Source organism: Microcebus murinus, chromosome 7, assembly GCF_040939455.1.
Source record: "Microcebus murinus isolate Inina chromosome 7, M.murinus_Inina_mat1.0, whole genome shotgun sequence".
Classification (NCBI taxonomy): domain Eukaryota; kingdom Metazoa; phylum Chordata; class Mammalia; order Primates; family Cheirogaleidae; genus Microcebus; species Microcebus murinus.
Genome location: NC_134110.1, coordinates 67,061,562 through 67,083,853, shown reverse-complemented (window position 1 = coordinate 67,083,853; position 22,292 = coordinate 67,061,562). Strand labels below are relative to the sequence as shown.

General features: G+C 34.8%; 2 protein-coding genes across 3 annotated transcripts in view; both read right to left on the bottom strand.

Moving 5' to 3' along the window:
* RAD54B (RAD54 homolog B) overlaps positions 1-22,292 on the bottom strand; it is a 105,708-nt gene that overhangs the window by 50,856 nt on the left and 32,560 nt on the right. The window contains exon 4 of one of the 2 annotated variants that reach the window (XM_076005157.1): positions 6,298-6,435. The exons of the other annotated variant lie outside the window; for it this stretch is intronic. Coding sequence (XP_075861272.1) covers positions 6,386-6,435 — 50 coding nt within the window. The 3' untranslated portion in view covers positions 6,298-6,385. Of the gene's footprint in view, positions 1-6,297; positions 6,436-22,292 lie in introns of those variants that run through there. 2 annotated transcript variants of the gene reach the window in all.
* Positions 1,468-10,998, bottom strand: FSBP (fibrinogen silencer binding protein). Its single transcript, XM_012772881.2, has 2 exons — positions 10,512-10,998; positions 1,468-6,435 (listed from the first exon to the last, which is right to left on the bottom strand). Exons 1-2 carry the CDS (start codon positions 10,883-10,885, stop codon positions 5,910-5,912), a joined length of 900 nt encoding a protein of 299 aa, XP_012628335.2. The 5' UTR covers positions 10,886-10,998; the 3' UTR covers positions 1,468-5,909.

The window sequence follows — 22,292 nt, the reverse complement described above, 5'->3', positions numbered from 1 at the left end:
CAGGAGGGAACTTTCTGAGTTGATGAATATGTTCCAAATCTTTTTTTTTTTTTTTTTTTTGAGACAGGGTCTCACTGTGTTGCCTGGGCTAAAGTACAGTGGCATCATCATAGCTCACTGCAACCTCTAACTGGGCTCAAGCGATCTTCCTCTCTCAGCCTCCCAAGTAACTGGAACTACAGGTCCAAGCCATTACGCCTAGCTAATTTTTCTACTTTTTTGTAGAGACAGAGTCTCTGTGTTGCTCAGGCAGCTCTTAAACTCCTAGCCTCAAGCAATTGTCCTACCCCAGCCTCCCAAAGTGCCATATTATAGGCATGAGCCACAACACCCAGCCAATGTTCCAAATCTTGATAGAGATTTGACCAACACAGATGTAGTTAGTTATCTAAACTCATCAAATGGTACATTTAAGATTTGTACATTTCACTGTATGCAGATTTTACCTAAAAAAACACATAGGCACAAATATTGAACTCTAGTTAATAACATTCATGGTGAAGTGTGATGGATACTCAACTCCTTTATATAAAATGGTGTATTTTTTAAATCTGTATTTTTATTGTTGTATAGTTATTTAATTTTTCCCCCCAAATATTTTCAATCTGGAGTTGGCTGACTCCTCAAATGTGGAACCTGCAGACAGAAGGCCAACTTTATATTCTGTTGGTAAATTCTTCTAATTCTACAACTTGTTTTAAAATAACATTTGTCTTAAAAAATGAATTATTAGATGGACAGATGGATAACTAGGTGATAAAGCAAATACAGTAAAACATTAGCTGAAGAATCTAGGTGGTAGGCACATGAATACTTAACTACAAAATTCTTTCAACTACTTCTATATGTTTAAGAGGTTTATTTATAAAATGTTAGGGAAGAAAAATCTTTGTAACAGAGGTAAGTTCACACATAATTTTAAAACACAAAAGACCTACTAAAAAGGTATAATTCTATTTTAGTTAAATTGTTTGGGCTGACAAGAGTGGATTTTTATTTTCATTTATTCATTTATTTTGCTTTCTGCTATTTACAAAGCAATTGAAAACTAAATAATATATATTCAAATTATAACTACTTTTAATCAAACAATTTAAATGATATATAAAAATATGTTGAACAATTTCTCAAAATCATATAAAGATTCAGCATAACTCTGTTAATGTTTAATTAACTTGTATATTTTAAGAACTTACTCTTTTATATTTGTGAAGTATGTGAAAATTTTGTATCACCTAATTATTATTTATAATCAAATTCATCAAACATTTGATTTTGAGAATTTGTGGATCTTAACATTTGAAAAAAGAAGTGAATTACGATATTTAGATTTGGCATGTATTATAATCATCTAAATAAATTTATTTCAATCATGCTTCATCAAAAAATTCTACCTCTATAGTACTGAATTCTTTGTCTTATGGCACACAAAAAAGTACACAAATAAGTACAATGTATTATCTTGCATTTAAAAGAACATATATGAACAAAGCATTTAATCATCATCTACAGTATATATTAAATACAATTTATTATGCTTTAAGTTATATAAACATGTCTATTGAAAATTTGACATTACTCTCAAGGCACATGGAAAATAACTCATATTTTAAGCATTTTCACATAAGTAAAAATAGAACAGGGTAGAGTGACTTCTTCAAAAATGAAAAAACACCAAGCTGATGTTTTATCATACAAAAAAAGTACTTGATTTGACTATTTAAAGAAATCTGGCATTTGTTAGAAATGAGTTTCACTATCTTTTCTCAGAATGCTATTATAAATTATACTTTTAGAAAGTCATAATACTCAGCTTGTAACAAGTTATCCATTTAAATTCACATGGATAAGAGAAACATAAGGAGGTGGTAAAAATAATCTATCCACTATCTAAATTACTAATGTATTGGATGAAATAATCGTTTGACTTAGTACATTTTCCAAATTTAATATATTTCTATAGAATCAAGTCTACATTTTAAAAATAAAATTACTCTTCTCTATGTTTTCTCAGAATTTCATTTTATAGGTAAAGCTCATGGCCCCAAACAGTTCTCTAGGGTATGTAGGATATCTGGTGGCTTCCGTGCATAGTTATCCCTTAGTACCCCATGGGGATTGGTCTCAGGATACACACTTCCACAGACAGCAAAATCCATGGATACTCGAGTCCTTTATATAAAATGGTATAGTATTTGCAGGTAACCTATGCACATCCCGTATACTTTAAATTATCTCTAGATTACTTATAACACCCGACATAAGGTAAATATTAGGTAAATAGTTGTTATATTTTTTAAATCTGTATTATTTTTATTGTTGTATGGTTATTTAATTTTCCCCAAATATTTTCAATCTGCAGTTGGCTGACTCCTCAAATGTGGAACCTGCAGACAGAAGGCCAACTTTATATTCTGTTGGTACTAGCAAAATTTCCCCCTATACATTCCCCTTAGTGAAACTTGTCCTCAGCAAAAACTTTTAATATTATTTGGGTAAGTAATCCCCAAACTCAAGTCTCAATACTAAAAAGGGGGGAAAAAGGATTTAGCTCTGAATTTCCCTAAGATACTCTGCAAGATAATAAAGCCTCCAAAAATCTCTTTATATAGGAATTCTCATAAATTGTACTATGCTAATCATGATTATATGGGAGAGGTGGTTTGCAATGGCACAGAATTATATGCATTTAAACTTTTGCAAATTAAAATTAAACAAGACTCACACAAATTGCTGCAGTAAACTCACTGCAAGGAGAATTCTGATGTTTAAAAATATGTGAAAATAAAACGTTGATACTTTGAGACAGGTGTCTGCCAACCTCCTCATTTGCTGGGGAATTAATAAACTTATCTTTCCTTCTCCTCAAAAAAAAAGTGAAAATAGGTTTCTTATTAACAAAGCCGCTAAATGTTAATGAATTGCGTCACCTGACACAACTAAAGAAAACAGCAATCTTGATCAATGCTACAGAAAAATATGATCGTAGCAGATTATGTTTATGCTATTTTATAGGGAGCAAAGGAATTTTCAAGGGCAATTTTGTGTATACATAATTTTTTTACCTTCCACACTAATTTTAGAACCTAACCACCAAAAAAGGTGCATGTTGCCTTTTTTTAAACACAGTTCTCTTTTCTAGAAACATTTCACAGGTCCAGTTCCACAGAACACATTTGGGAAAACTGATTCAGTGTTACAAAGTCAACATTCAAATTGAAAATTCATTATCAATTCTTGATAGCATGCTGCAACTGCAATATTACATTTCATTTAGTAATTTGCTTTCAATAATTTCAAAAAATAAAGCTTACTATGGCAAAGATGTATTTACTAGAATTATATCATAAAAACATTACCTCAAATTAGAATTGTAAGAATCCTTAGATGCAAAGAAAAGTCATAGAAGAGGGATGATAAAAATTATCAAAAGGATATGTCAAATTATATTCAAGACACTTTTATAACAAAATATTTAACTCTAATCTCAGGTATAAAATGCCTTCTTTTTGAAGTAAAGGAATCAACATGCTAAAATAGTACCATAAGAGTTCATGTTTATTTTTTCTATTTCTATAGCCTTAACCTAAATTTCTGATTTAATTTCCTCTCACTACAATGCCTATCCCTGTCACTTTTCCTAAATCACAGCTCTAATCATATCATTCCCCTAACCCAAAGCCTTCAGTGGCTTCTCATTGTACATTCAGTTAAATCTGACCCCTTAAAAATTGTATTTAATGTAATCCAAAATCTGGCAGCAACCACTCCCCAAATTGATATCCCCCAGTTAACCTTTAATTACTCTTCAACAAAAATTTTGAACCATCTAGTATGATTTAGGCACCAAGACTTGTTCCAAAATACTCTCTTTCATTGGTTCTCAAATTTTAGCTTGTGTCAGAACCTCTAGAGGGCTTATTAAGACAGATTGCTGGACTCCACCCCGAGTTTCTGATTCAATCTAAAGTGATGCTGCTGCTACTGATCAGGACCCACACTTGAAGAACCATTGCTCAACTCCAAAGGCCACAAACTGGAAGCCCAATGGCTCAATAAGGCCCACTCACATGTTGTCTGTATAGTGTTTTAAAAGCATTTAGAATTACTTGCAAACATTTTAAAATTATAAAATTTTACATAAAAAATGCAGATTTCTAGCTTATTGCTGCATGTAAAAATTCTGCTGGAACTAAATAGCTGCTACCCCATTTAGTCCAGCTGCTACCCCTTCCTAGTCCAGGTTACCACAGCTCTAATTGGCTCTCTCTACACTCACTTAAAATCACTGGCTTAGCACTGCATTTGTGCTTACATGCACTGATCCACTTTTTCCCATTCTCTATGTCTTTATGCCAGTTGCTCGCTCTGACTTCAAACACCCCCTCTCCCATACACTGCTGAAATTCTACCTACACCAACCATTCTAAGACTTGGCTTAGAAATCCTTTCTCAAAAAAATCACAGCAAAACAAATAATAGAAATTCTTAAGTAGTATACATATTAGAGATTTAACATAATTTCAATAGGTATGCTTTAAGTATTGAGGTTTTAATTTCCACAAAAACTAAAATATTTACAAAAAACAAAGACTATAGATTATATCATAAATTATAAACATGATTTCTTTGCTATTTTTATTCTAAGTAAAATCTTAATTTTGTTCATTCTGATTTGTACTATGAAAAAATGTTTTTCAGAATATTTAAATTAGATTATGACATTAAATCACACAGCCAAAATACATAATAGCTTCAATAGAATACTTTACCATACTTTGCCAGACCAAAAAAAGTGGAATAGGAGTGATTAATACAATTCCCCAGATTTCGTAAGGTAACAATCTTTAAAAGCAGTTTTAAGGAAATAAATGTTTCTAATATTTAAATCTGGAGAATATTTTACTGGATTTTCACTTCTATGGAATAGCAGGAGGCCGAGCGTGGTGGCTCACCCCTGTAATCCTAGCACTCTGGGAGGCCAAGGCGGGCCAGATTGCTCAAGGTCAGGAATTAGAAAACAGCCTGAGCAAGAGCGAGACCCATCTCTACTATAAATAGAAAGAAATTAATTAGACAACTAAAAATATATATCTACAGAAAAAATTAGCCGGGCATGGTTGCGCATGCCTGTAGTCCCAGCTACTCGGGAGGCTGAGGCAAGAGGATTGCTTGAGCCCAGGAGTTTGAGGTTGCTGTGAGCTAGGCTGACGCCATGGCACTCTAGCCCAGGCAACAGAGTGAGACTCTGTCTCAAAAAAAAAAAGGAATAGTAGGGGGGAAATTACACAAAGAAAAACTGAGTGCTAGTCTTTACTCTGCCATAAATAGCTTTAATACCTTAATTAAGTCATTAAGTTCTCCCTGGACCTCAGTTTCACTACCTCTAAATTGAAGAGGTAGAAAAAAGAGTTCTTCAAATATCTTCTATCTTTAAAATCCTAGGACTCACTCCTTCAAAAGATGAAAGGATAAAAACCAATGACATACAGACAAGTTTCTTGTTATTAGGTTAATATAGCTTCTAAACTAAACTGACTTAATAACCTTTATACCTTTCAAAGTTCTAACTAAAAATGTTAAAAACTCAGAACATTAAAAAATACGTATGTTTGTATACCTATTTATATACATTTTAATGATCAAATAAAACATCTTTTGTAAGGCCAACTATTAAACTTCTTAGAAGAAAAACAGGAGAAACTATTAAATATAAGCATGCCAATCGATCAGTAAATTTTAATGTCTCAAAAGAAAATTAAATAATTAGAAAATCATGTTAAAAAAGTTTTTCCATAGTAGAGATTAACAACATTTTTCAAGAATATATATTTTGCTTCAGGAGATTCCAAAATTAAAGAAATTTGGCCAAAATTAAAATTATCAAATTGTAAGATTGAAAAAAAATCTTACAGACTATTATATTCAGGTAGATCATGCCGTAAGCAAATTGCTTTCAGCTTCTCCACTTCAATTTTTGCTCTTAGTAGCTCTTCCTCTAGTTGCTGCCTTCTTTTCAATCCATCCCTCTTCTCCTGAACATACAATCCGAAGTTTTTTTGATTTTCTAAAATTATCTGATGCTCCTCTTTCAACATTTGCAGGATTTGAGGATCATACCCTAATAGTGACCTAAAGTGTTCTCCATTCTCATGGCGAAAAAAATCATCTCTCCTTGGAATAGAAGATGGAGACGATGTCATTCTCACATCAACAGAGGAAAGTGAAGGCGACAAGGATCTTTCCATAACATGTACTAATTCATGTTCTTCTCTTTGCTCTAAAATATCACTCTGCTGAGAATTTAAAACCAGTGGAGGAGGTGGTTTAATGTCTTCTTCTTGCTTCACCTCCACTGTAATAGCAACAGGATGGTGATCCAACATTACCTGTAGTGAACTGGTACCAGCCTGTGCCTCCTCATCCAAGTTTGCACTATAGCACACAAAAAAGCATTATAAAATGTAAATCAAAGGACGACAAGAGTATATTTATAGCATAATTTCACATTTAATATATATTAAACTATAAAGCTTTTAAAACTATAAAGAAAGTCATGACACAAAAAAATGTTAACACTTGGAACAACAAATGAAAGTGACTAAAATTGGAATTTAAACAATATAGATATACAGGTCCCCCGGCCCACATCCTTAACTTTAAAATTGGGCTACTTTTTTTTTTTTTTTTGAGACAGGATCTCACTCTGTAGGCCAGGCTAGAATACAGTGGTGGTGTGATCATAGTTCACTGCAGCCTCAGTCTTCTGGGCTCAAGCAATTCTCCCACCTTGGCCTCACAAAGTGATAGGATTAAAGACACAAGCCACCATGTCGGCCAAAACTGGGCTTTTAAAAGGGCAGGAAACTACAAATATTATACAAAGTCAATGAAACAAATAAAAAAGAAAAGCCATTTTTAATGCTCTCAAAGAGAAACCAATTGTCCCTACAACTCTGTGGTTCTCCAGTGGTGTAAAGAGCCATTTAATGCATTCTCAGCCTTGTTATATTCATACCTTAACCCTAGAACTCATTCTGCTCTCCTGGACTGATCTAAAAACCACCAAGTCCCATATCTTCTAGAAGGACAGTGGAAGGCCATCTATGGGAGGTACTGATTTCTGCATTTGCCCAACAACTAAAAACAGATTATGTATGGCTTTGGGGGTTACCCAACTATAGGGTATTATTCTAACTATCCTATTTCAAATACAATGGCATCTCCTCTTTACACCTATCCTGAACCACAGGACTCAGTTGCTCTCTTTATAAGTCTTTCAACCATTGGTAAGGTAAATTTCACAAAAGCAAGGGTTTTTCTCTACCACTATATACCTAGTACCTAGCATAATTTTGTACCAGAAACCTACGAGGTGTGTGTTATATGTTGAATGATTACATATGAACAAATGACATGATTTTTTAATGAAATGTTTTTAACTGGCCTATAGATATATTGAAGATTTATCAAATCTACACATAATTTCCATAAGATATGGATTCTTAGTAGAGACAACTACAATTTTAGCATAATTTAAACCTTGAAATAGCATTTGTTAAGACATTATAAATGCAACACACCCAAAAATTCTGTTTCAAAAATAATTTCTTATATACTATCAAGCTGTTTTTTAAAAATAATTTCATGTATAATATGAAGAATATATACTCTTGTTTCTTGAGTATTTTTTTAAAATTATACTTCTAACATAAAAATAAAAGGTTTAGAGGGGAAAGATTATTAGAACATTAATGGAAGTATTTAGCATTATTTAGGGAACATTTTACAAATGATAAGTAAGATAGTTTAAAAAAATACATTCTATATAGATGATTAAAATGCTGGAACAAGTTCAAATAGAACGTACGGAAAAAAATTAAAACTCTCCTTATGCCACTTACTAATGGCATTAAATTGCCAGAAATAGCAGATATTTATTTCAGAGATAAAATGAAACTAATAGATATATTATATATAATAAAATTTTATTTATGAATTATATAAATTCCTTCATTTTTGTTGTCTTTTTTTGTCATTTTATGATTTCCAAAAATAAAACAATGGATTATAAATGTAATTCAAATTAGCAAGATCTGCTTCTATTAATATCTCTGCTAAAACATTCAATGGAAAAGGTTAGTAATACATATGAAAATTAAGTTTTTAAAAATCCACTCGATTACTATTCAAAATTAGTATGTATAATTGAATATAAACATAGATGTTATATTCTCAAGTAAATTAAAAATATGCCTTATATCTGGACTATTCCATTATATTTTAGTTAAAACATTTCAAGCAAAGCATAACAAAATTTTTTAAAAGTAAGCTTTAGAGATCACAAAAATGATCAATAGAGAAAGACTGCTAAAATTTATAAGTCTGAACTTTGAGGATCAAACAGTTTACAAAAACAAAACATGTATCTTCTTAGCCTTGCCCTTGCCAAAAAAAAAAAAAAAAAACCCACAAAGTATAATCTGATATTAGAGAGAGGTAAAAATAAAGATACAAATCAATGTGAGTTATAGAAATAAGCAGCTTTACAAAATAGGTATATATTTTTTAAATATGTTAAATAATACAAATAGTAATATTTTCCTTCTTAAGGGAGAGTTTGCTGAGATTAGCAGGCATGTTATTTAGAAGCATAATTAAGATAATAGAAAAATTATAAACTTTTGAGATATTAAGATTAAAGATATCATTCAAATAAGTAGAAGCACATTAAATACATAAATATATTGAACGAATAAATAATATATAGAAAATGGCAGTGTAAACACACTAACATAAGAATTTAAATGGCATGTTTCTTACATTCTTCCCTTTAAAAATCTAAAAAATTGGTATTATTTAAAAAGTAGGTATAGAAAGGCATAAATCAACTAACTAATTTTTTATCGGAAAAATGTTGGTGTCCCAAAAGACTTTGTGAGTATGTATGTTGTATGTATATGCATGCAAATGGTAAAAATGTAAACAGATATTTGTATGTTTATTTATTGCTTCTCTTCTATACTCACTGCATTTTTAAAATACGCAACTAAAATTACAGTTTCTATATGTAGTTTTCAAATTATAAAAAAACTATATTTAATATCTAAAAGGTATAGTTTTATACCTGTAATGCAAAAAAGTTTTCTTTATGATTCTAGAGGTAGAAAATTCTGAATAAGTAGCACAATATATAACAATTTTACTGTGGATTTTTTTTTAATATCGAGGGTATTAGGATTTCATCATTTGTCATTACAGTGAACATTTTAACTAGTGGCCCCAAGAATTAGTCCACTGTGTATCCATGTCCTGGATTCCCACTGGTGGTATTTTTTTTTTACTGTACAATCAAGTAGAAATAAGCAGTATATGGCAAGAAGATAGATTGCCAAAGTAACAGATATACTTGATTTTCTCTCTTGCTTCTTTCCAAATATCAAAGGGATTTCACAGATGATCAATAATTTGTTTATATATCCAGCAATAGAAAAGCACACTGTATAAAGCTTTGTTTGAAAAGCCCCTTTATGAGGAGTTTATAATTTGTTTAAATCACCCCAAATGGTTCAGAAGAAGGTAGCAGCCATTTTTATCTTTTCCCAAGGGTTATAATTTGAATTAGTGGCAAGGTAATTGTTTTGAAGATTCCCAAGCAGGTAGTTATACAGAGCATAAATTTAACCAAAAAATTGTGTATAATCCTAAAAGAGCCCAGTTTCCCTTATGGGTTTATTAAAATTCAGAGTTTCATATCCTTGCAAAGCAGTAAGAAAAAGCTTACTCTTTCCTGTATGGCCCAAGATCAAAGTGAAACTAGAGCATTAATAAATAAATAAATAAATAAAAACTTTTAATTTTATTAAGTAATCTGAATTCCTAATTAAGCATTAACTCCTTTTAGTTGTATTCAATTTATTTTAAATGTTTTAGAAAAATAATTTAAATTGTTTTCATATACACAATCATGTCATTAATAAGTTTACTTACTGCTTTTCGTTCTATTTGTTAGTTCAGTGCATGCTCAGTAAGTGTAGACAGTGACAATTCAGTGCAGACACTGACAATTCATAAAAAAACAAAGGTTCCATTTCTCTGGAGACTTCTAACTTTATATCAATGTTATATAAAATCAAAAACTCCAAAGAAATGTAATCTTAAATAAGAAAAAGGTATTCTCAGAAGATAGTTAAATAATTTAAAGCTTAAAAAGTTTATGAAGTGATGTCACAAATGTCATGCCATTTATTCCTCCCTAACCTTTACTTTTCCGAAACTACAGGAGGGAAGGGGGAGGGGAAGACAGTAAAAAAAAAAAAAAAAGTAGCTTAAATCAAATGCAGCAGAAAAATTCCTTATAGCCTCACTTTTCTTAAGAATGCAAAACAAAGACACTATTCATTGCTCCCCTTGTGGGGATGCTTACTATGCATATCTCTATCACAACTAAGCCAAAGCTCAATAGATAGGAGGCGCCATAATTTTCCACAACAAAATAAAATAAAGCTTACCTTTGTATGTGGTTCCTGTCTCTTACCAGGCAAAAACTGGAAATCTGGGGTATCATCTCCATAACTTTCTTGGTTGGCTCAGAAATATTGCTTTTAAAATCTGATTGGGTCTCTTTTTGCTGCAATAGCTCCTGTTTGGCATATTCTTTGAGCCTTTTGTAAAGGGTGCGTAGGCCCTGCGCTGTTCGAGAAGGGCGGTCTACTCCAATTGCATTATAGTTAACTGCTATGATATCCCAACACCTATTCTTTTCCACTATTACTGAATGTTTATTAGTGTGTTCTTCGAGAATTTTCACATATGGCTTCACAAGCTTTAGCAAATCAAGCTTTTCAGATAAGGTAAAATTGGAAGATCTAGCCTTTCCTACCATTGTTCTTTTCAAATTAAGTAGGCAGTTTCAGAAACCACCAAGCAGCCTTCAGCTCTGCCCAGCTCTTTTCACAAACAGAAAAAAGATCAGGCTTAACTAGGCTAGCCTCATTTAGGCCCACGCCTACAGGGGAGGGTTTATTAAAATTCCTCCAGCTTAAGCTGACGCAGGTTCAGGAAATCTGCTTAAGCCAAGCCTGACCTACATAAAGCTTCGCACTGAAGAAGACAGGAAGGTACAAGCAAAACACACTTGTGTATAAAGGAAACAGCTCGAGATAGGATTTAATACACAAAGATATAGAGATAAGCATGGAACACAGCTAAAAATTAGCTAATTTAGTGAAAATATTGAATTTCCACACATGTATGCCTAGCTGAAAGACTGAAACTGCACTGCAGTATCACTTTAATAAAAACAAAAGAGGAACTGTTTTGTGCTATTTGTTTACAAATCCAGTAGACAGAAAACTAAAAGATATGAGTGGTGAATGTAGTAATTTCTAACAGAGCCCCTCATCACTGTTTCTGAGTTGAGTATTCTCCCTTACAAAATCTGCATAATGCTGGTCCTGCTGTCAATCAGGAATTGCATATCCTCTAGCTAGTTAGGTTACACCCAGACTCAGACTCCACAGTAAAGCTAAGCTTCTCCTTCATTTTGCAATCTACATTAGCCCCTGCATATTTTTTTCAGTTATTTAAGAAGAAATTTTTGTTGAACAGGAAATCTAAAAAGCAGATAAAAATTATGTTTTTAAAGCAATGGATTATTCTAGTTGTAATCTATGTGAATATGCTAGCCTGCTTTATCATGTGTAAAAAATCACTATTCATGGTGAGAAACAGCATAACCATGTCTTCAGACTCCAAACAAAATCACATTTGCTACTTTAATAGAGCAGGATTTTTATTTAGTTATATTCACAAAATTCAGACTATGAAAGGAAACAGCTAGTCTAGCCATTTTCAAGGCCACCAGTTTCGATGCTTACAATATATTTTCTAATCCCAACCTAAAAATACGTGATAAATAACATAAGCAAAGCAAGCCTATTATTTCATGATACACATTTCTACAGATAGGAGAATGAATGAGGACATACTTGAACAGAGTTCAATTCAATCAAACAATTACTGAACACCTATAAAAATGCCTCCAAGAACTGTGCAAGCCCCAAGGAAATCAAAGGTGAATCTAGATACAGACTCTATCCAGGGAACTGCAGTTTCACAGAAATGCTATAAATTCTCAATTGCCTTTTTCCCCCATTCTTTTAACAAAAGAGATGCAAATTAAATTTATTGAATTCTCACTATAAGCCCAACAACCGAAATGTGTGACTAAGGCAAGGATCTCAATCAATTGAGGTTTATTAAGCCAGCTTTAGGGAAGCTTCCGAGAAAAACACAAGCCACAGATGTATCTGTGACTGTTTTTCCAAAGAGGTTTTCAGGAGATGAAGTATGTATACATTCCCTCAAAGGGGGGCAATGTAGGAAGAGGGGTAGGTAGCAGTAAGGGAAATGGTTACATTCTTAAGAGACTTGTGAGGGCCCAGGAAATCTACATTTCATATAAGAAAAGGTAAATGTTTGAAGAGAAAAAGAGAGTAAAGGAAGAATCAATTATGCAGACATCTCTGAGTAGGTGGAAGAATGATTCAGCTCCTCTTGTCTGTGCTCTGCACCTGGGAAGATAGGCTTGTAATTAACATTATCAGTGTGGAATCAAGGAGACTTTAGTTTTAGGAGCTAGACTCAGATTGAAGACCTAAAATTACAATTGTCCTGTCTTTGCAATGGGAGGCCAGCAAAGAATTTACTTAGGAATGATCTGTGGGAGCAGTCTTTCATAAATGCATGAGGCCTTTGACCTTTCCTTGGTGATCTGGCTAATGCATAATGTTAGCAATAGCTATTCATTTGGAAAAAATTGTTGCATGACTCATCCTCCAGGCTTAGCTTTCCCTTTTGCATAAAGGGTCCTGAGATTTTTTTAATTTTCTTTACAAGGCAGACAATGTTCCAGAAATTTTAAATGTATTATCTGTCAGACAAAAAGTGAAAGATTGTCGAGTCTTCCATAGAATGCTAGGTGTTGTGTTGTCTAGCATACCCTACTGGGAAATGTGATTCTATACTAGTCCTACCCCTTTCATTGTTTTTGTTTTTTTGAGACAGAGTCTCGCTTTGTTGCCCAGGCTAGAATGAGTGCCATGGCGTCAGACTAGCTCACAGCAACCTCAAACTCCTGGGCTCAAGCAATCCTCCTGCCTCAGCCTCCCAAGTAGCTGGGACTACAGGCACGCGCCACCATGCCCAGCTAATTTTTTTCTATACATATTACTTAGCCAATTAATTTCTTTCTATTTATAGTAGAGACGGGGTCTCGCTCTTGCTCAGGCTTGTTTCGAACTCCTGACCTTAAGCAATCCGCCTGCCTCCCAGAGTGCTAGAATTACATTGTTTTTTAATAGTTTTACAGTAAATTGTAGAAAATAGTAATGTAAATGATTCTTGTGTAGACATGCAAATTAAAAATTGGCCCGCTCCAAAAACAAGGTATTCAAAGTCATTCTAGCTTTTTCTGAGCTTTTAAAACATTCAAAGAGAATCAAGGAAAGCACAAACACAGGATATATACTTTATCTAGATATTTTGTTATTTTCAGAACAAATCAAAGGTATTGTGTTATGTAATGAAATACTGGCTGGTCCGATGGTAGTGGGTTATCAGAATTTATTAACATTAATGTCACTAAAAGTTGGCATTCAACCCCCCACAGCTAAATTTGAATGGCTTAAAAAAATTTAATACTAAAAAAAAAAAGTTCAATTTAATTATCAGGGAAATGTACACTAAAAATAATTTTCATCCATAGATTGGCAAAATTTTTAAAGATGCAAATGTCAAGAGTGCATAAGGGGCCGGGCGCGGTGGCTCACGCCTGTAATCCTTGCACTTTGGGAGGCCGAGGAGGGCGGATTGCTCAAGGTCAGGAGTTCGAAACCAGCCTGAGCGAGACCCCGTCTCTACCAAAAATAGAAGGAAATTAATTGACCAACTAAAAATATATATATACAAAAAATTAGCTGGGCATGGTGGCACATGCCTGTAGTCCCAGCTACTCGGGAGGCTGAGGCAGGAGGATCGCTTGAGCCCAGAAGATTGAGGTTGCTGTGAGCAAGGCTGACGCCATGGCACTCACTCTAGCCTGGGCAACAAAGTGAGACTCTGTCTCAAAAAAATAAAAAAAATAAAAATAAATAAAAAAAAAAAGAGTGGATAAGGGAAAGAGTACTCTTCTGCACTGTTGAAGGGAATGAATGTAAAATGGCATTTTTGTATGGTAATCTATGAGTATCTATTAATGTTATATGAGTAAAAAATTTAAAATTTTGGTAATTTTACTTCTCAGAATCTATCTTAGGAAAATACTCAAATGCACACAGGTTAAATGAAGCACTTTATATAGAAGTGTAGTACTGGAAACAATCTAAAAGGACATCAGCTGGGACTAGTTAAAACCAGAGTACATCCATATGATGGCCTACTCCAAGCAGCATTAAAATGAAAGAAGCAGATTTCTAAATATTAGCATAGAACAAGCCCCAAAACATATGGTAAGTGAAAAGAGGAAGTAAAAAAACCAAAACAAATAAACAAATATGTATATAAAATATACCCATGATCCCATTATGTTTACAAAAAATACCCAAAGTTGGGCCAGGCACACAAGCTCATGCCTGTAATCCCAGTAGTAGGGAGGCCAAGGCAGGTGGATCAGTGGGGGTGAGGAGTTCAAGACCAGCCTGGGCAACATAGCAAGAACCCATCTCTCAAAAAAAAAAAAAAAATTAACCAGGCATGGTGGCACACACCTGTAGCCCCAGCTACTCAGGAGGGAGAAGGATCACTTGAGCCCAGGAGTTCTGGGCTGCAGTGAACTATGACCACAGAGCTGCTGCTCTCCAACCTGGGTAACAGAGTAAAACTCTGTCTCCAAAAAAATAATAATAATAACCACCCAAAGTTAAATATTTCTGTAGATACAGAATGTATCTATGCTGTAGAGAATGCATGAAAATGGACTCCAAATAGTACTAGAACCCTGCTATCCAATATAATATCCATGAGCAACATGTAGCTATTGAGCATTTTAAATGTGGCTACTGAGACTGAGAAAATGAATTTTAAATTTTATTAAATTGTAATGAATTTAAACAAAATTTTTAAACTGAGGCAGCATAGTTTTCCCTTAAAAACAATTTTACTGTTTTGTTAGGATTACATTTTACCTTAATTTTTCCACTACATATGATAATATCAAAAGATAAAATTAGGCCGGGCGTGGTGGGTCACGCCTGTAATCCTAGCACTCTGGGAGGCCGAGGCGGGCGGATTGCTCAAGGTCAGGAGTTCGAAACCACCCTGAGCAAGAGCGAGACCCCGTCTCTACTATAAATAGAAAGAAATTAATTGGCCAACTAATATATATAGAAAAAATTAGCCGGGCATGGTGGCGCATGCCTGTAGTCCCAGCTACTCGGGAGGCTGAGGCAGCAGGATTGCTTGAGCCCAGGAGTTTGAGGTTGCTGTGAGCTAAGCTGATGCCATGGCACTCACTCTAGCCTAGGCAACAAAGCGAGACTCTATCTCAAAATAAATAAATAAATAAATAAATAAATAAATAATAAATAAATAAATAAATAAATTTTAAAAAAAGATAAAATTACAACAAACTTAGTTAAAAAATCTTATGTGGCTTTTGAGATTCATAATTTAGGGCAGAATTCATTCTACAAAATTGAATGAAAACTCCCACTTGGCAGTGGAAGAAGAATGGGGTTTGTAAGGTAGAAACAAGGAAACAGGACAATAGAAGAAAAAACTGATTAGTTAATATGAGGTTACTTCAGCTACCTTTTTTGTGAGAGTTAAAGCAAAGAAAACTTCCTTATGACTCCAATACAGGTAAACTACAATCTCCTTTTTTCAGAAAAAACTGGTCTGTTTTGGGATCACAGTTCACTGTGATCTGTTCACAGTTCACTGTTTTGGGATCTGCTTCCTTAAAACTTTAGTTTGATTATGTGGCATTTAATATGAGTGACTCTTATTTGGTTTCATCTGATATGCTGGAGCCTAGTACAGGAGCTCAGTTCAAAACAATGATCTCCCATACGTTTTATTTGACAATACTATAGTTTTAATATTACTGACAAGGACTCCCTCCTTGGCCAAACATTAGTCAGGCTCCTTTGAGCCCTCTTCACCACCAGGCCTTGTCCTTGGTCTGCTAAGGCCAGTTTATATTGAATCCTTCATCCTTAATATCTAATATCAAGTTCCTTTTCCCATCTACTCCTAATACCTAACCAAGTTCCAATGCCAATTTTTCATGCACTAACTCTCTCACCCTACAAGTTGACTATAAATCCCTATTGCATTGGGAGTTGAGTTCAATCTATCCCCTACAGCAATAGTAATGAATAAACTCTTTAACCTGTCTGGTGCAATTTTCCTTTGACATTACACATGATCACTTCATCACTTCACCAAGGTAGTAGATATTAACAAACTGATTTGGTTTGAATGATTTTTCTTCTATGCACTGGTATAACATTGTATTTATTTATTTGAAATGTATTTATTTGTATGTATTTATTTGAATATTTCATGCAGACAGCACAAATTAGTGACACCCTATATAAATTATAATGGTAGGGGACTAACATATATTTTCCTAGTTTAAGAATTAAATTTAGTGAGTAATGTACGTGTTCTGCCCAGAGTGTTTAAAAGCAATGTGCTCTGGACAAGGTCCTTGTGATAAACAAGACTGTTGTCTAGAGGCATAACAAAGGACCCGAGCTGCAAGTAAGCAAGAGCTGTCCAGCCCCACGGCAATGGGGTCTGGAGTCCACACTATAAATACATTGTTCCTGTGATTGCTGCTTGAACCCCGTAAGATGGCTGGTTAGTCAATGACAAGTAAGACCCCTCAAGGGAGGGGAAACCTAAGGCAGGCACAGCAGCCGGGGATCAGCCTAAGATCTTAGGGGATCACCCTAAGAGAAGTTGGGGATGAGAAATGCCCCCTGTGGCTTGCCTTGCCCATCCTTGCTAATCTTGGTCCATGATCTATGCCTGGCGCCTAGAGCAACCACCTGGAAATTCTGAGTCAGGGGATATCTGCTTCCCTAAGGCTACCCATTCTGGAATGTATGGCCATTGCTGAAATGCCTGGGTGGTTATATACAAGGAACTAACTTTAATTTTTTAGAGTATAAAAATAAAACTGACCCAGTGTACTACTACTTGAGTCAACCATCTGTATGTGTGTCCGTGTTTTTCTTTGTGTACTGCATTTGTGTTTTGTGTTCTGTGTTCATCCTCCGTCCTGTAAACGGGACACGATATATAATTATTAATCTGAAGTATCTATTGCTGTTCTAATTATATTATAATTATCTTTCTAGTTTCAAAAATTAGAATGGACAAGTTTTTAATTTAAAAAGAAGGTATGTTACTGATGCAAAATTAAGTGGAAAATGGCCAGGCCTGGTGGCTCACCCCTGTAATCCTAGCACTTTGAGAAGCTGAAGAGGAAGGAATGCTTGAAACCAGGAGTTCAAGACCAGCCTGGGCAACATAGAGAAATCTCGTTTCCACAAAAAGTAAATTTTAAAGTTTTTTAATGTCTAAAAAAAAGAATTTAGTGGAAAATACTGTGTTAAATTTTTTAAAGGAGACTGAAAAGTGTCATGGATGTGGTTGTTAAAAACATTAGGAATATGTGTGCAAATGCTTTCAATCACTGCCAATTTATGAAGTGGTAAAAGAAACAGAATAAATTTTTTGTTCTTTGACAATGCTTGTTGGTTTAGTCATAAAGTTTTCTAAAGAATTATTATACTGCCTAAGACTGAAAAACCTCAAATTGTTTTTCTTCTGCTCTCACAAGAATCAGCATAAGAATTCTGTGACCAAATGTATGGGGGTTTCACCCAACATACCAAGTAAGCAATTCTGCAGCAGACACCAGCTGGGTATCCTTCAATTCAATTTCAATGCTATCTACCTGGAGATACTATCAGATCCCACAGGTTGAGAGATCAGTCCCACAAGACTGCCTGCCCCCACCAATCACAAGTCCAGGCCTCTAAACTTCTGACCAATCAGCTTCAAGTAGGATTTCCATGATCCTCTTCAGGTTTGATTAATTTGCTAGGGCGGGTGGGCACGGTGGCTCACGCCTCTAATCCTAGCACTCTGGGAGCCCTGCTCAAGGTCAGGAGTTCAAAACCAGCCTGAGCAAGAGCGAGACCCCCTATCTACTATAAATAGAAAGAAATTAATTGGCCAACTAATATATATAGAAAAAATTAGCCGGGCATGGTGGCGCATGCCTGTAGTCTCAGCTACTCGGGAGACTGAGGCAGAAGGATCACTTGAGCCTAGGAATTTGAGGTTGCTGCGAGCTAGGCTGATGCCACGGCACTCACTCTAGCCTGGGCGACAAAGTGAGACTCTGTCTCAAAAAAAAAAAAAAAAAAAAAAAATTTGCTAGGGCGGCTCACAGAACTCAGGGAAACATGTTTACAGGTTAATGATGAACAATATTACAAAGGATACAAATGAACAAACAGATATAAGAGATGCATAGGGCAAGGTATGGGAGAAGGAGATCAAAGCTTCCATGCCCTCTACAGGCATGCCACCCTGGAGAAACCTCCATGTGTTCAGCTATCTGGAAGCTCTCCAAACACAGTCCTTTTGGATTTGTATGGAAGCTTCATTACATAGTTGTGATTGATTAAATCACTGGCCATTGGTGATCAATTTAACTTTCAGTTCCTCTTCCCCACCCCTCTCTAGAGGTTGGGGGGAGTGAGGCTGAAAAGTCCCAATTCTCTAATCATGCCTTGGTCTTTAAGACGATCAGCTCCCATTCTGAAGCTAAATAGGGGCTGCTAGCCATCAATCATTCCTTAGCATACAAAAAGACATCACTTTGGAGCTTGTAAGGATTTTAGGAATTGTACCCAGGAAACAGGATCAAAGACCAAATACATATTTCACAATATCATAACTCCAACTCAAGATTTTTTTGAAACAAAAGGAATGTGTGCCAAACATTCAGTAATCAAAGGCAAAAAATGAAAATAAAATTTATGTTTTGTCATCAATATCTTACTGCATATGTATGAAGTAAATGGGATACTCCAAGGAAAAGGAAGGCTTATTTATAAGAGACCTAGTTAGACAGATAATTTACATTTTTGATTTTGTGTTTTTTTAAATTAACAAGTAAAAATTGTATATATCTATGATATACAACATGTTTTGATATATATTTACATTATGAAATGGCTAGCTCAGGCTGGGCATGGTGACTCATGCCTGTAATCCTAGCACTCTGAGAGGCCAAGGCAGGAGGGTTGCTTGAGGTCAGGAGTTCGAGACCAGCCTGACCAAGAATGAGATACCATCTCTATTAAAAATAGAAAAACTTAGCTAGCCAATAAAAAATAGAAACAAAAAATTAGCCAGGCATGGTGGCAAGCACCTGTAGTCTCAGCTACTTGGGAGGCTGAGGAAAGAGGATACTTGAGCCCCGGAGTCTGTGGTTGCCGTGAGCTAGGCTGATGCCACTGCACTCTAGCCTGAGCAAGAGTGAGACTCTGTCTCAAAAAAAAAAAAAAAAAAAAATGAAATAGCAAAATCAAGCTCTTTAACATATGCATTGCTTCCACATAATTTTGTGGTGAAAACACTTAAAATCTACTCTCTTAGCAATTTTCAAGTGTAAAATATAGTGTTAAGTGTAGTCACTCTGATGTACACATAAATAGATCTCTTGAACTTATTCTTCCTGTGCTAAAATTTTGTATCTTCTTCTCAATTAAAAAATAAAAAAAAAAAAAAAAAAAATTTTGTATCTTCTGACCAACATCTTCCTAACCTCCCTACACCCCAGCCCCTGGTAACCACCACTTTACTCTCTGTTTCTATGAGTTTCACTGCTTTACATTCCACATATAAATGAGATCATACAGCATTTGTATTTTTATGCCCAGCTATTTCATAATGCCATCCAGGTTCATCCCAATTGTTGCAAATAACAAGATTTCCTCCCTTTTTTAAGGCATATATTCCCTTGTGTATATATATTACTTTTCTTTATCCACTCATCTGTTGATGGGAAATTCTGTTTAAAGTGAACATTTTCATGACAAATTAATAAGTGATATTATACATTTTTAACATGAATATACAGAAATTTTTAATTATAATTAGGTGTTATATAAATTATCTACAAAAACTATAAAAAAATTTAATAGTTTATCATTATTGAGAAATTTAGAGCTGTTTTTTAATTTATATAATACTCTTTGGAATTCAATGTTAGTAATATCAAGTTGACGGACTGAATAAATTTACTTGTGCAGACATACATTTGAAACTGATATGCATTTGCTTTCAAGTCAAATCAATTCTTCTAAAAATAGATGAACTAGTTCTGTCATATATAAACAAAAATTAAAAAGTCAATTCAACTAGCAGATTACTTTTAAGTATGTTTAGAAGAACATGGGGGCCGGACATGGTGGCTCACGTCTGTAATCCTAGCACTCTGGGAGGCCAAGGCGGCCGGATCACTCAAGGTCAGGAGTTCGAGACCAGCCTGAGCAAGAACAAGAAGACACCATCTCTACTAAAAATAAAAAGAAATTAATTTGCCAACTAAAAATATATATAAAAAAGAAAATTAGCCGGGCATGGTGGCGCATGCCTATAGTCCCAGCTACTCAGGAGGATGAGGCAGGAGGATCACTTGAGCCCAGGAGTTTAAGGTTGCTGTGAGCTAGGCTGATGCCACGGCACTCTAGCCTGGGCAAAAGAGTGAGACTTTCTCAAAAAAAAAAAAGAAGAAGAAGAAGAAGAAGAAGAAGAACATAGGTATGCAAATCTATTTTTTTAACTATAAATATCATAAAATCTAAATAATGATTAAGAATTTACAATAAAAAATTAGCATACAACTAAAGATTTGCTGTAAATCTAAAAATGCATACAAGTATTCAAAGACTTAGTAGAAATATTAAGAATTTATAATTTTTACATTAATTACATGTTCAAATGACATGTTTGGACATATTGAGTTGAGTAAAATGTAGTATAAAAATTATTTAACCTGGGCCGGGTGCAGTGGCTAACGCCTGTAATCCTAGTACCCTGGGAGGCCAAGGTGGGCAGATCCTTTGAGCTCAGGAGTTAGAAACCAACCTGAGCAAGAGCGAGACCCCATCTCTATTATAAATACAAAGAAATTAATTGGCCAACTAATATATATAGAAAAAATTAGCCGGGCATGGTGGTGCATGCCTGTAGTCCCAGCTACTTGGGAGGCTGAAGCAGTAGGATCGCTTGAGCCCAGGAGTTTGAGGTTGCTGTGAGCTAGGCTGATGCCACGGTATTCACTCTAGCCTGGGCAACAAAGCAAGACTCTGTCCCAAAAAAAAAAAAAAAAAAAATTAGGCCTGGCGCGGTGGCTCATGCTTGTAATCCTAGCACTCTGGGAGGCTGAGGTGGGCGGACTGCTCAAGGTCAGGAGTTCAAAACCAGCCTGAGCGAGACCCTGTCTCTACTATAAAAAAATAGAAAGAAATTAATTGGCCAACTAACATATATATATATATAAAAATTAGCCGGGCATGGTGGCACGTGCCTGTAGTCCCAGCTACTCGGGAGGCTGAGGCAGTAGGACTACTTAATAAGCCCAGGAGTTTGAGGTTGCTGTGAGCTAGGCTGACGCCACGGCCCTTACTCTAGCCTGAGCAACAAAGCGAGACTCTGTCTCAAAAAAAAAAAAAAAAATTATTTAACCTGCTCCCTTTTACTTTTGTTATGTGGTTACTATAAAATTTTAAATTTACATATATAATTCTTATTATATTTTTAGTGGACAATCCTGGTGTACAAGGACACACACCAAGCTAAATGACAACACCTACCACTGAAGGAGACTGAGTATGAAGGGAACAGTTAAGAACTTTTAATTTAAGTGTATTATTAAAAAGTTAACAAAAATACATTCATGTATTACTTGTGATATCAAAATTAAATTATAAATAACTCTTACAAACTAAGAAAAGCAATGCAGCCACCAAATGATGGGCTAAACACAATCTGGCTTCATTATCCTCACAGAAAATTAAAAACATATAGCCAACACCAAGATTATCACTGCCAATATCCCAGAACTCAAATCTGAGGCTGATGATCACTAGAGCCACAGAGAAGTTAAAAACCAAGCCGATTATAAGAGAATGACCTTCTCTATTTGCAATGCCCCTTCCAGGATCTGTCAGGCACCACCTGTAGAAAATCCCACCTCA